At 36.9% G+C, this 12,097-nt stretch overlaps 1 protein-coding gene across 1 annotated transcript; it reads right to left on the bottom strand.

Moving 5' to 3' along the window:
• Nucleotides 1-1,756: 1,756 nt before the first annotated feature.
• ppp1r3ca (protein phosphatase 1, regulatory subunit 3Ca) lies at nucleotides 1,757-4,828 on the bottom strand. Its single transcript, XM_055172854.2, has 2 exons — nucleotides 4,642-4,828; nucleotides 1,757-4,184 (listed from the first exon to the last, which is right to left on the bottom strand). Exons 1-2 carry the CDS (start codon nucleotides 4,701-4,703, stop codon nucleotides 3,239-3,241), a joined length of 1,008 nt encoding a protein of 335 aa, XP_055028829.2. The 5' UTR covers nucleotides 4,704-4,828; the 3' UTR covers nucleotides 1,757-3,238.
• Between the last annotated feature and the right edge of the window lie 7,269 nt (nucleotides 4,829-12,097).

Genomic DNA, 12,097 nt, shown 5'->3' with positions numbered 1-12,097 from the left:
TTAAATTAAGATACTTTTTCATGATGAGCAAAACGACCCAAGAAAATAAGTCTAGTTTTGAGACCAAAAATATTACATTTAAGGGATTTTGTGCATAAAACAAGCAAAAAAATCTGCCAATGGGGTAAGCAAATTTTTCTTGAATTTAGTGTTGAAGAAAAATTTTCAAGATTTTTTTGCTTACTCCATTGGCAGATTTTTTGCTTGTTTTATGCACAAAATCGCCTAAATGTAATATTTTTGGTCTAAAAACTAGACTTATTTTCTTGGGTCGTTTTGCTCATCATGAAAAAGCATCTTTATTTAAAGGCGGAGTCCACGATGTTTGAAAAACGCGTTGGAAAAGGAGACGGGCCGACTACCAAAACACACTTAGAGCCAATCAAATCAAATCAAATGCCGGGTTGCGTATGTGTGGGGCGGGTCTATCAACAGAAGGTCCAGATTCTATTGGGGTAGGGGCGTGTTTGTTTAGGTGATTTCAAATATCAACATTGGCTTTCAAACATCATGGACTCCGCCTTTAAGCAATTTTAGATATTTTTACTGAAAACAAGACAAAAATACTAAGAATTTTTTCTTCAAATTCATTTTTTGCAGTGTGGTAATTATCTTTAACACTTGAATGAACAAGGCGTCATTTTGACAGTTTGAATTTGCAATTACTTTGTCTAAATAAATCACGTGCATGCATAAACGTGCTTACTTGTCGAAAAATGCTACCGTAGAGACTTGGGGCCTTGTGTACAAAGCGTGCGCGTTAGCACAGAAAAGTGCCGTAGGCTACGATCATTGTCACGGACGGGCGGTCCACTAACAATTTAGGCCTACTTGCAAACCTTGGTAACATAATGTCGACCCTTTGCCTCTTTCACTTCTTATTTTTTTCTTTTTCCGTTTTTGACTTCCAGATTTTTTAGGCATTTTCACTTCCTTGTCAGTCAAGTTGATATTCTGCCGGCACTATAAGTGAAGTCAAGCTGTGTTGCCTGGATTATACAATGTGGGCGGACTAAACCATTTTATGACAATTGAGAGGGGGGAAAGGGGCCCACAGACGTTTGTGTTTCCTAAACAAATACATTTTTTGATACCAGGAAACAGCAAATAGAATAATTTAAAGTTAATAATTTTAACTATAAAATATTTTTTAGCACCACAATTTTGGGGGCTTCTCTGGGCCCCCTCTTACTCGTGGGCCCCGAGAATCGTCATTGTTTACCCCCCCCCCCCCCCCCTTTACAGCACCCCTGCTAATCTGTACATTGTGAGTGGCCTGAATACCTCTGACGTCAGCCGGAAATGCGATGCACCTTATCATGTTTGAAAGATTCGAATGCAATGCTAACCAGGAGTTAACTTACAGGCTGTGTCCAAGCAGGATGAATTATGATAATGTCGGTTTTTACTACATCACCAATCCCTGGAAGTAAACTGTTGCCTACAATTCCTGTGTTTGTTGTAGTCAAGAAAAGACATTTACGTTGGAGACGATAACTCGCGTCATAGTTTACTTTGGGGTATGTACCTTTTGCATAATCGTTAACATGTACTAATACACACTTACACATCAAAGGAAATGTAAAAACGTGAATCGGACAATAGGTGCCCTTTAAGATTCTAATCTTAATTTGTGTTCAAAGATGAACAAAGGTCTTATGGGTGTGTAATGGCAAGAGGGTAATTAAAGACAAAATTTTCATTCTGGGGTGAACTAACCCTTTAACACTCAAAACATGATAAAAATGACAGTAAATTACATTTTAAATGTATTTTATTTTACAAAACTCACACGAATGCATCATACATTAAGCCAGACATCCTTTCTTTCCTTAACATAATACAGCCATTCTCATTTTATATTTACAGCTGATAATTTAGTCACAAACCATTCCACTCAATCTTAAATTGCACTTAACCAAACAATTAACCAAACAATTGTTTTATTTTACACTGTCATTTGCAACAGAATACTAAGGCACAGTATCCAATTTCATTGCAGTTGTTTAGCTTATTAATCTTCACCAGTTAACCAGCATTTCAATTCCCAACACATCCCACACAAACATGAATAAAGAAGAGGCACATTTATGTATAGATATCTTGCAAAAAGATAGTCAAAAGCATAAACAAAAACTGATTATCATAAAGCACATATTAGATGTGATAAATATGCATTTTTATTTGTTTTTCACATTTAATATTGTAACCAAGTAAAGGTTACCCCTTCAGTATGAAGGATAATCTAATGGATGCACATCAATTGTTCCTCTCCTCCATAATGAAATCTTACTCATCATCATCAGAGGATCAGCAAGCATGAATGGGTTTTCACAAAGATTTTAGATGTTTTCAAAGATGTTTTCTTTTTTAAAAGATCAGTCTGCAGAGGTGGCACATGAGTAGATTTATAGTAAATTCAAAGGTCCCGTTCTTTCTGTGTTTTTGATGCTTTGATTGTGTCCTAAAAACGGCCTGATGTCTTCTTTCTTTGTTCTATGAAGTCCCTCCTTCAGAAATACGTATTGAACTCTGATTGTGTAGCTTATTTAGTGTGTTGTGATTCGACAGCAGCTTAGCTTGCCGTTAGCTTAGCTTGCCGTTAGCTTGGCTGCGACTGACGTATTCCTGTGGGCGGAGTTTAGTCAAAAACTGTTCTAGTGACGTCATTAAAGCAGGAAGTAGAGTGCTGTAGTCCAAACCAGCCGTTCGCTGTAGGCTTTGAAAGGTGAATTCTGTCAAAGAAAATATATCGCCTGGCAGTGAACTTTGAGCTTTATCATTTTACAGGTATTATTTATGCTATTATAGCAACATTTTACACTAACTAGGGTTTAAAAAATGGGATCAGAAAGAACGTGACCTTTAAGGCGCTTTTATTCAATAAACCAACAGAAATGTTCCATACTATTCATATCTAGACCCCCTAGTGGTCTGGTTTACAGAAGTTCTCTAACCTCTGCACTAGGAATAAAGGGATAAAAATTTTGTTTTTACAAAAAATAGGTGTTTATATTGCACTGCAACTAAATACACAAGTGGTAGGCAACTCTTGGCATCTGTTCAAACAAGGTTTGAATACTAAATTATATGTACAGTAAATGTATGTACAACAGCAAATAAATTATTGTAAGAGCTTTAAAGAGATGTGTTTATACTTTAATACTGATAGAAACATGAAGTGGCTGAAACGTTTGGCATAATCTGATGTGTTATTAGTTAATTAAACCCACTCAAGTCACCAGTATGGGCTACTAATGTCAAATTTCTTCCACTGCTGCCATTTTTGAATAATGTTATTGGGGTAAAGGGGACTTTCAAATTTGTTATTCCCCTTGTCTGCTTTCCTGCCTAACTTCCTAGATTCCGATTTCTTTGATGGCGTGGCTGAATTAGATTTTTTGTTTTGTTGCCAAGATGTTGAAACCAGTCCATAATTTCTCCCATCATTGTTGTCCCAGTAAACCTGGCCTCCAGTTCTGTAGCTAATGCAAAATTCGACTTTATTTTGAGGGGGTACAAAGACAGGCAATTCGATGGCAAAAGAAAATGTGTCTGTATCCTGGCAACCATAGACATTATTCATAAAGGTGCATTCCACATCTTGGTAGCTCTTCCAGGTGTCGTGGGTGATCCGCACCTGCACAGACTTTTCGTATGCCACGTTGCGCACTTTAATTGTGCCGGTGAGAGCCCGCTCCTGCAGGGTACAGTTTTCCAAGCATACCAAGTTCTTTAGCAGCCTACTACGGAAGTCTAGATAGTCTGCTGCTGGCTGTGCAAAATCTAGCATTCGGCTTTGGGACGAGTTTATACGAAGAGTTGTGGTGACGTCCGCTAGATCTTCAAACTGCAGTTGGGGTGTAGCAGGTTCTTTGTTATCGAAAACCGAAAAGACATGCACTGCTGTTAGCGACATGCCTTTGGAGTCTGCAAACACAACCTTTTTCTTGGCTTTGGGTTTTGGTGTCCTCCAGCTCAGTAAGGGGGGCTCCAGGTCAGCTCTGGAGCTCAGACAGGGCCTCAGGGGCTCGCAGCAGGTGTTGACCAGGTTGCGTGACCTGAAATCCTCATAGGAGCTCAGGAAGCTGCGCAGGGGGGGAGAATGGGTAATGTAGAGCTGCACAGCAACATCCACAGGCATACCTGGACCCGGCATCGAGGAACTGACGAGGTGAAGAACTCTAAATGCACAAACAACAAAGACAAAAGACAACACAGACAAGTGAGTTTAATGTCATTTGGATATTTATAAAACATTTTTAGTTTTACTTTACAGTTCCAGAAGTTACATTAAGTTCTAGGAGAACTTAGTGTATATTTTACATGACTTTTGTAATATAAACTAGTGAGTTGGTAAACTGCATAGTATACATTAGTTACTAAATATTAATATTTACTATGGTAAAGTAAATAATCACTTTCATATCACATCATATTCCGTCAGTAATTTTACTACAGTTTACTATAGGAAATATTTAAGTATAATAAACTACTTCTCATGTGGGTAATATTTTGTTGTATTTTAAGTATGCTCAACAGTTTAACGTGCTTGATACATTACAATAGTCATCAAACCAGAAAACATTTGGTCGTAAATGCAGATGCATCAAATCAGACGCTTTTTAGGAACTTTCTTACCTTGCAGAACTCATGGATAAAATGCTTTCATTTAAAATGTCTTCACACAAAGCACGTTGCATGCGACAGAGAGGTTGTCAGCAATTTCAGAGCTTCGGTAAATCAGTTTCAGATGTGTCAAGGTTTTCCTGTAAATCTGACTGCCGTGATGCCCTCTCCGCGCAGCGCACCGTTTGAGCTCCTTCAACAACTGCGGCTAGTTTTATAAGGCGCCGTGCAACTTTTTTGCATATTCATCAAAACAGGAAGCAGGCAGCCAATCACTGATCCGCAGAATGTTGTCACGACCAATCAGCATTTAAAAAACGTCCGTTGACCAATCGTCTTGTGTCATTCCCGTCATTCCTCAGTTAAAATACCTTCGGCGTGAGAGTAAACGTGGACTCCTGCCGGTGTTAATTATATCACACTTGCGTATCATTATTTACTGATAATTATGGTGTATATGTTAAATTGAAGTTCTTTTGGTTGAATTTCGCTTGCCCTTTTTATTTCAAGTCTTGTAAATGTCATTAGCATTTGTAAACAAAGCAGGATGTGGCACATCATGCTAATCTTTAATCCATTGGCCGTGCTCTCTCTCTCTCTCTCTCTCTCTCTCTCTCTCTCTCTCTCTCTCTCTCTCTCTCTCTCTCTCTCTCTCTCTCTCTCTCTCTCTCTCTGGGGATGTAGGTCATGACCAAAGGTAATCTTTATTTCTTTAAGGTTGTGTTAACCCTAAGCTAAACTTAGTACCAACACTAAACGTGCATCAATAAATGAAGATCCAACAGTTTGTGTGGTCCAATAGTCCACAGGGCCGCCTTGTTGTCTAATCTAAAACACGACCCTGTTGCATGGTAGAGTACTCTTATTTTACTGGACCTATGCCTGCGGGTCATCATGTGCATGCCAAAGTCCTCATTTCATGTGTGCTTCATCAGTGCAAGTTTGTAAACAGTGGTTTAAACAGATGTCAGTGTTGATTTTTGTGTGATTGTATCAATACTCTTATTGATCAGTATCTGATTAACCATTAAATGATGAAACATTTTGATTGATTGATTGATGACCTGATGACCATCTTAACGATTATAACATTAACACCTTCCTTTCTATTGTGCAAACTATGGTCAGTTTCAAGTTTAGCACAGTCATATGTGTGTTTGGGTGATTTGAGGTTATCAGCCCATTGTTGCAACTGGACCTCACATGGCTTTGAGCATGTGTGAATGTAACACCTGAGACCTAAGTGGGCTCTCTCTCTTTCTCTTTCTCTCTCTCTCTCTCTCTCTCTCTCTCTCTCTCTCTCTCTCTCTCTCTCTCTCTCTCTCTCTCTCTCGCACGCACGCACGCACGCACGCACGCACACACACACACACACACACACACACACACACACACACACACACACACACACACACACTTTTTTACCCATAAACACCTTGTGGATAGAGACACAAAGGAGGGACCTCTTTTTACATATAGTCTAAAACTCAGTGTTGCATTTATGAAGCATGATATTTTATGTTTACACATAACGGTACAATTTGTAAAACTTTTGCAGTAAAATATCCAAAAACCACTAGTCCAGTGTTATATATGTTGTCCAACTGATTACTAACAATATCACTAATGTTTTCAACTACTTGTAAATTATGAGAAAATTGCCATTCTGTCAATTATGTTAATATCCACGTTACCTTTTGTTACCACATGACAACAGAGTCGTGAACAAATGCGGAAGTAATAGCGTCTGTTGGGCCACTCGCTTGTTTATGGTATGTTTTTTAATCTGAACACTTAATTCTGTGCTGTGTTAACAACACACCATCGTATTGGACTAATACTGTAACATCTATGACTAACAATTACGTTTTGAACATTACATGAAACCTTACATAATGAAATAAAACGATGTCATCAAACACAACATTTATAAAACTTGATTACTTTACCTCATGTGTTAACATGATTTCACATTCCCGTCTGATTGATGGCCATCAGCAGTTGAGTAAAAGACAACAAATCCCATCATTCCACGCTGCATCAGAGCATCATTAATCTACGTCATTGTTATTGTTTTGATTGTGCACCCTCTAGTGGCGCATATTATACAAATTGCATCTTTACATATTAATAAACACTATTAGCTGTTATATTGTACCTATATTACAATCATTATCAATAATAATAATAATAATAATAATAATAATAATAATAGCCTAATTGACAGTCCCCCTGCAGTACCACCACAGACCATCAGGTGTCACAAATACCTATTACATTTACATTTATGACCAGGGCTTTGAACCAGATTTTTTTCACAATTGGTTCGTTCCAAACAGATACAGTATTTTAATGTTTCCGGTTTTCAGTTCAATCTTAAAATTTACGTTCCTGAACCGGTTAGAACAAAAAATAATTAATTACCTGAACCGGTTAATAATCTTCCGGTCAGCTGTGGAACATACAAATAAGTAGGCTGATTATTAGGACATTAAACTTAAATTATTAGTCTACATAATTTCCTTAAATCTCTATATTGTAATCAAACATCAAAAAGGGCTACATTAACTAAGCGGCATAACTGTAATTCTGACATGCCTACATTTGTTGAGTGCACTTAAACACGCAAACACAGACGGCGGACGACAGTATGAGACACAGTAGCAAAACTCTCTCTCAAGTTTATACATCAAGAGTTCTGATCTTTGAAGGGCATAGGGATAATCACGTTTGATTGGAGTCGGACCAGCCACATTCAACTGCATGTGTGTCTGTGCCTAAAGAAAATTGATCACTTTAGCGCCTTTTTGCAGTTAATTGTTTAAAATCACTTAAGCCTTTGAACACGTGCAAATGATCAACTTTCACCCCATTTAAATTTGTGTTTTAATCCGCGAACCACATGCGAGCCGAACCGTGGGTCGTGATCTGTACGGATCACACATCAATTGCAATCCGTTACACCACTAATTAGTAAAAACAAACATCAATTTGAGATACTTGGTAGCCTACAATATTTACCTCTTATGATTGAGCATTAGAGACTTGGGTGGCCACTTGCGGTGGCAAGCTTCTCATTTCTCTGATAAGTCAACGACGACCGGAAGTGGACTTCACAGAGTATTGCACAGAAATCAAAGAACAAAAAAATAACGGTATTAACCAGTTACCATTATTTTAAATAAACGATTCTGTTCCAGAACATTTTGAAAGTTTCTGGTTTCGTTTCTGTTCCTTGCAAAACATCAAAAGTTTCTGGTTTTCGTTTTCGTTTCGTGAACCGGTTTAAAGACTTGTTTATGACGCTTTTATCCAATAAAGCCATTTTCACAAAGACATTACGAAAATACACAGAAAATGCATCCGGGATTTGTCCGGGTTGGTTTGATTTTTAGTTCATTCAAACTGCTAGTAATTTTCTGGAATCTTGTTGCAATGACGACGCCCTGGCATTTTTGTTTAATATAAACATAGTTACACTGATTTCTGTTTCAGTCAAATTTGAAGACAATTCTTGTCATGAATGTAAATCTGCTGGTAAATCCAAAATTTTAAAGAGCTGAACCATAACTTTGTTGCAATGGCACGTGCATACTCACTCTGGCACGCCCCTTATAGCGTTGTTTCTGTGTCGTATACACACTGGAAATGTTACTAGGTCCCTTTTCTGGGAACGATCACAGAACATTTACGGGACGTGTTTGCGTTCATGCAGAAGCCTGTCTGCCAATTTAACAGGTGTTTTTTGGGGGGACCAATGTGCTGTGTGAATGAGGTTTAAGTGACTACAGATAAAAGCATTAACCACCCCTCTTGACAAATCACTGCCCAAACGCTACTTCAGTTAATTCAGATATTTGGGTTAACTTGAGCTATCAAACTACGCTTCATTTGCAGTAATTCTCACAGAATATCTGCCGAAATGAAGACTGTCTGTAAGATTGTAACTTCTGTGGCAAAAAGAGATATTTACAGCGTTACAATTGCTTCATAAGCCATACGTCATGGTGCCAAGCCCACTTGGCACATAAGCCTGGAATAAAATAAGCAATGTAGAATATATTACAACCTGCCAAATTGAAGATGCAATTCATTGGCAATGGCACAGAGAGACATCTGGTGGACACTATATATAATGATACAATCAATAAATCACTTAATGTTTCTGTCTGTCTATGCCTATTTATATATCTGTCTGACTGTCTGTCTGCCTCTCTGTCTGTCTTCAGTGTATTTTACTGGAACATGACAACCCAGCACAGTGTGCAAAGTATGACTGGGCAAGTGGGCATAACACAACCAGTCTTGTATTTTCAATCATATCAGTTTCAACACCTTTCAAGAACATTGGGCAGATACAACTTAATCCAGCCAATCAGAGAGCTAGATGCTGTCCCCAGTACCTAGGTTAAGGTCATTTTTGAGGTCAGTGCACTATGGCAGTTAGCCGATTAAAAAAAGTGTTGTTGTTTTTAAATTTCGCAATTTCATAAGCTTGATCTAAACCTCTTTAAATAGAATAGCTGTAAGAGGGGATTGAGTATAGGCAAAAAGCCGTCCATCACCAATGCTTGCCCATCACAATCAGATGATTCCACACTACATGTTAATATAGTGATAAGCCACATACGCATACATGCAAAACAAACAATTGCCAACATTATACAGTTATAGTCATTTATGTTGGTTTTAACCATGTTTTGATCTTAAATAGAAAGCTTTACCTTGAAAAACGGGATAATTAATTAACCCTCTGTGGTACATCAATGTGAATAAGGAAAAATATTTGTAATGTTTTTCCTGCCAAATTATACGTTAACAACATCAATTAAAATATTTAGATTTATTAAAAATTAAAGGTTTGTTGCAACATTGTAATACCACACAGGACAAATTGAAACATTTGGCTTTTCATGCTTAGAAATACATTTTAGAAATACTTCAACCAATCACGTTGATTAATCTAGTTTTTAATGTGTTACATATTTCTTTAATGTATTACAAAGTAACATTTCTTGATCAGCTGTTACCCTTTAAAGGTGCAGTGTGTAAATTTTAGCGGCATCTTGTGGTGAGGTTGTGAATTGCAACCAATGGCTCAGTCCACTTTGTATATTATTTTGCATTTCTGTCAAAGAAATCTATATAAAAAGTACACACTGCACCTTTAATTTGGATAAATATGGAAAGTAAAATAAAATAAAGCCATTTGGGTAATGTGACCACTTTTTTACATTTTAATTTAGTATTTGAAACTTAGTAGATAGCATTGACCAATTAAATGTATTTAAAAAATACTAAAATGGGCTATGTTGCCTGGATGCAAAATGATACCATAGAAGGTTAAATTAAATAAATAAAATCTTGTTTAAAATTTAAGTAGTTTAAAGGTAAGAGACTTGCAAGACAGTTGCCAACACAGTTGCATTTGCAGGTGCATTCACAACTCACAAAAGATAACTGGTATACTGACCCCTGGTAGCGCTTAAAAGTACTGCAGTTTGAAGATGCCAGAGATTATTTTTCTGCACTAACATCTCTCATCCAGAAGGGGGCATTGTTGTCTTCTTATCAGTTAAGTTCTTGACTCTACTCTCACACATACAGTTTTTCTCAGTTGCTTTGGTACATTTCTCAGATCAGAATTGAAATTCTCAAAACTACTTGTTCAATTCTCACATCATTGTGTCACCTGTGCATATCAAAAAAGCAGTTTCTCATTTCTTTGAACAAGTTGCAAATGCTTTAGTATATCCATGCAAATGCTTATGTACAATTCTCTGCTTTTTCCAACATTATCAATTGCTTATGTCATGTTGATCAAAATATATTAGAATGGGTCTCTGTTGAATAGTCTCACCCCCCACAACATTTAGGCATTACTTCATAATATAAGTCTTTACATGCAAAATGGTTAAACAAGTTGTCATAACACAGGGTTTGGTCAAACATATTTCTATACATTTCGATTAGATGTTTTTTTTTCTAAATCTGTCCTGAATCGGTAAATTGCTCCCAGGTGAATCTCGACTTTCTCTAACAGACAGAAACGTCCCCAGCAAGCAAAAACTGAGACGTTGAAATGATGGCTAACTATAGAGCCAATATAGTCTGTCTATATGAGTAACCCACTTCTACCCTAAATAACCTTCAATTTGGTTACATGCCATTTTTTGCCAAAATAACTTGAAGATGTATGATATTCCAACATGTAAGCAAAGTCAACAGGTGTTCAAGGTGTTTGTTTGCTTTCATTTCTTTTACATGGTCTAAAAGTATACGCATCATCTATTCTTGGGCTATGGTAAGATGTCTATTAGACCTTCACTGGCAGCCTTGTTTTAGCCAAATATGCTTGCTGGGTCAGGAGGTATAGGAAGACTTCAGTGTAATTCCTACAGCACTACATGTACAGTTTTCCCTAAAGATATTGCCCTATGCTCACATTTCTACTTTTGTTATTTTTCTTTGTGCTATGTAGTGCTGTCTTTTCCTTTCAGTATGGCAATGACATGGTCTGTCAGCGAATCACAGTACAAACAGTAAAAGCGTAAATGTGAATCTTGTCCAGCCTCTTGCAATCAAACTCCCACTTAACTTATACTAAGGTGTAAATTACAATTTACAATACTTGTCGTCAAAACTTTAGCCATAGTTTACATCAGAACATTACTTCAGAGTAAACTGTTATATTGACAACATGACTGAACAATTTGACTGTCTTATCCGTACACAGTGACACAAGGACTTGTCATTCTGATGGCACTGACATGTTCATTGACACAGATATTTACTTTTGAGAGATGAACTATAAGTATTTTGAGACTGGCTTTTGCAGGTAATCCATGGTGTTTTGCTATTGTTTTGAGAAATGCACTTACTGTTTTGCAAATTGTGAGTATGATTCGGGAAATGTACTAAAGCAGCTGAGAAAAACTGTAATTGCATTCTCATTTGCATCAATAATGTGGTTCTTATCATTTGAGCTATGCATACTTATCAGTTGTTATATGCAAATCATATTCAGTAATGCCATAGAACTATTTTTGGTTCTAAAACTCTCTTAAAAGAACCATTTCATTTTTACCTTTTTATACTGTCCTACAAAGGCAAGGTATTTTACCTTTGTAGGGCAATAAAAAAGAGTCTGTAAAACTCTTTATTCACTGAATAAAGAGCCTTTTGTGCAACAAAAAGTTAAAGTGGATGTTAAAGGTTCATTTTGGAATAAAACATTTGGAAGAATACAATTCGATACAAGTCACTTTTTGTGATTTACTGTTATTTTTACCTAAAATCATCTTACATAATGTAAATATTTATGAATGAAATCAAACTTTGATGCTTAAATTTAGATTATGAGACTTAATTTCACAGGCAGGGTCATACAGCCCAACAAAGAGTCTTTCAAGAACCTTAATTTTTTTTTAGTGTGCATAGCAAGCAAAAAAGTGGTATTTGCTAAGGC

This window comes from Misgurnus anguillicaudatus, chromosome 7 (genome assembly GCF_027580225.2).
Source record: "Misgurnus anguillicaudatus chromosome 7, ASM2758022v2, whole genome shotgun sequence".
In the NCBI taxonomy this organism is placed as follows: domain Eukaryota; kingdom Metazoa; phylum Chordata; class Actinopteri; order Cypriniformes; family Cobitidae; genus Misgurnus; species Misgurnus anguillicaudatus.
This window is presented reverse-complemented; position numbering and strand designations above follow the sequence as displayed.

What these genes read in the sequence shown, in the direction of transcription:
- ppp1r3ca (XM_055172854.2), bottom strand. Translation starts at nt 4,703, where the DNA reads ATGCAACGTGCTTTGTGTGAAGACATTTTAAATGAAAGCATTTTATCC. An exon ending in TTATCCATGAGTTCTGCAAG is followed by an intron (nt 4,185 to 4,641) that starts GTAAGAAAGTTC and finishes TTGTGCATTTAG; the next exon opens with AGTTCTTCACCTCGTCAGTT.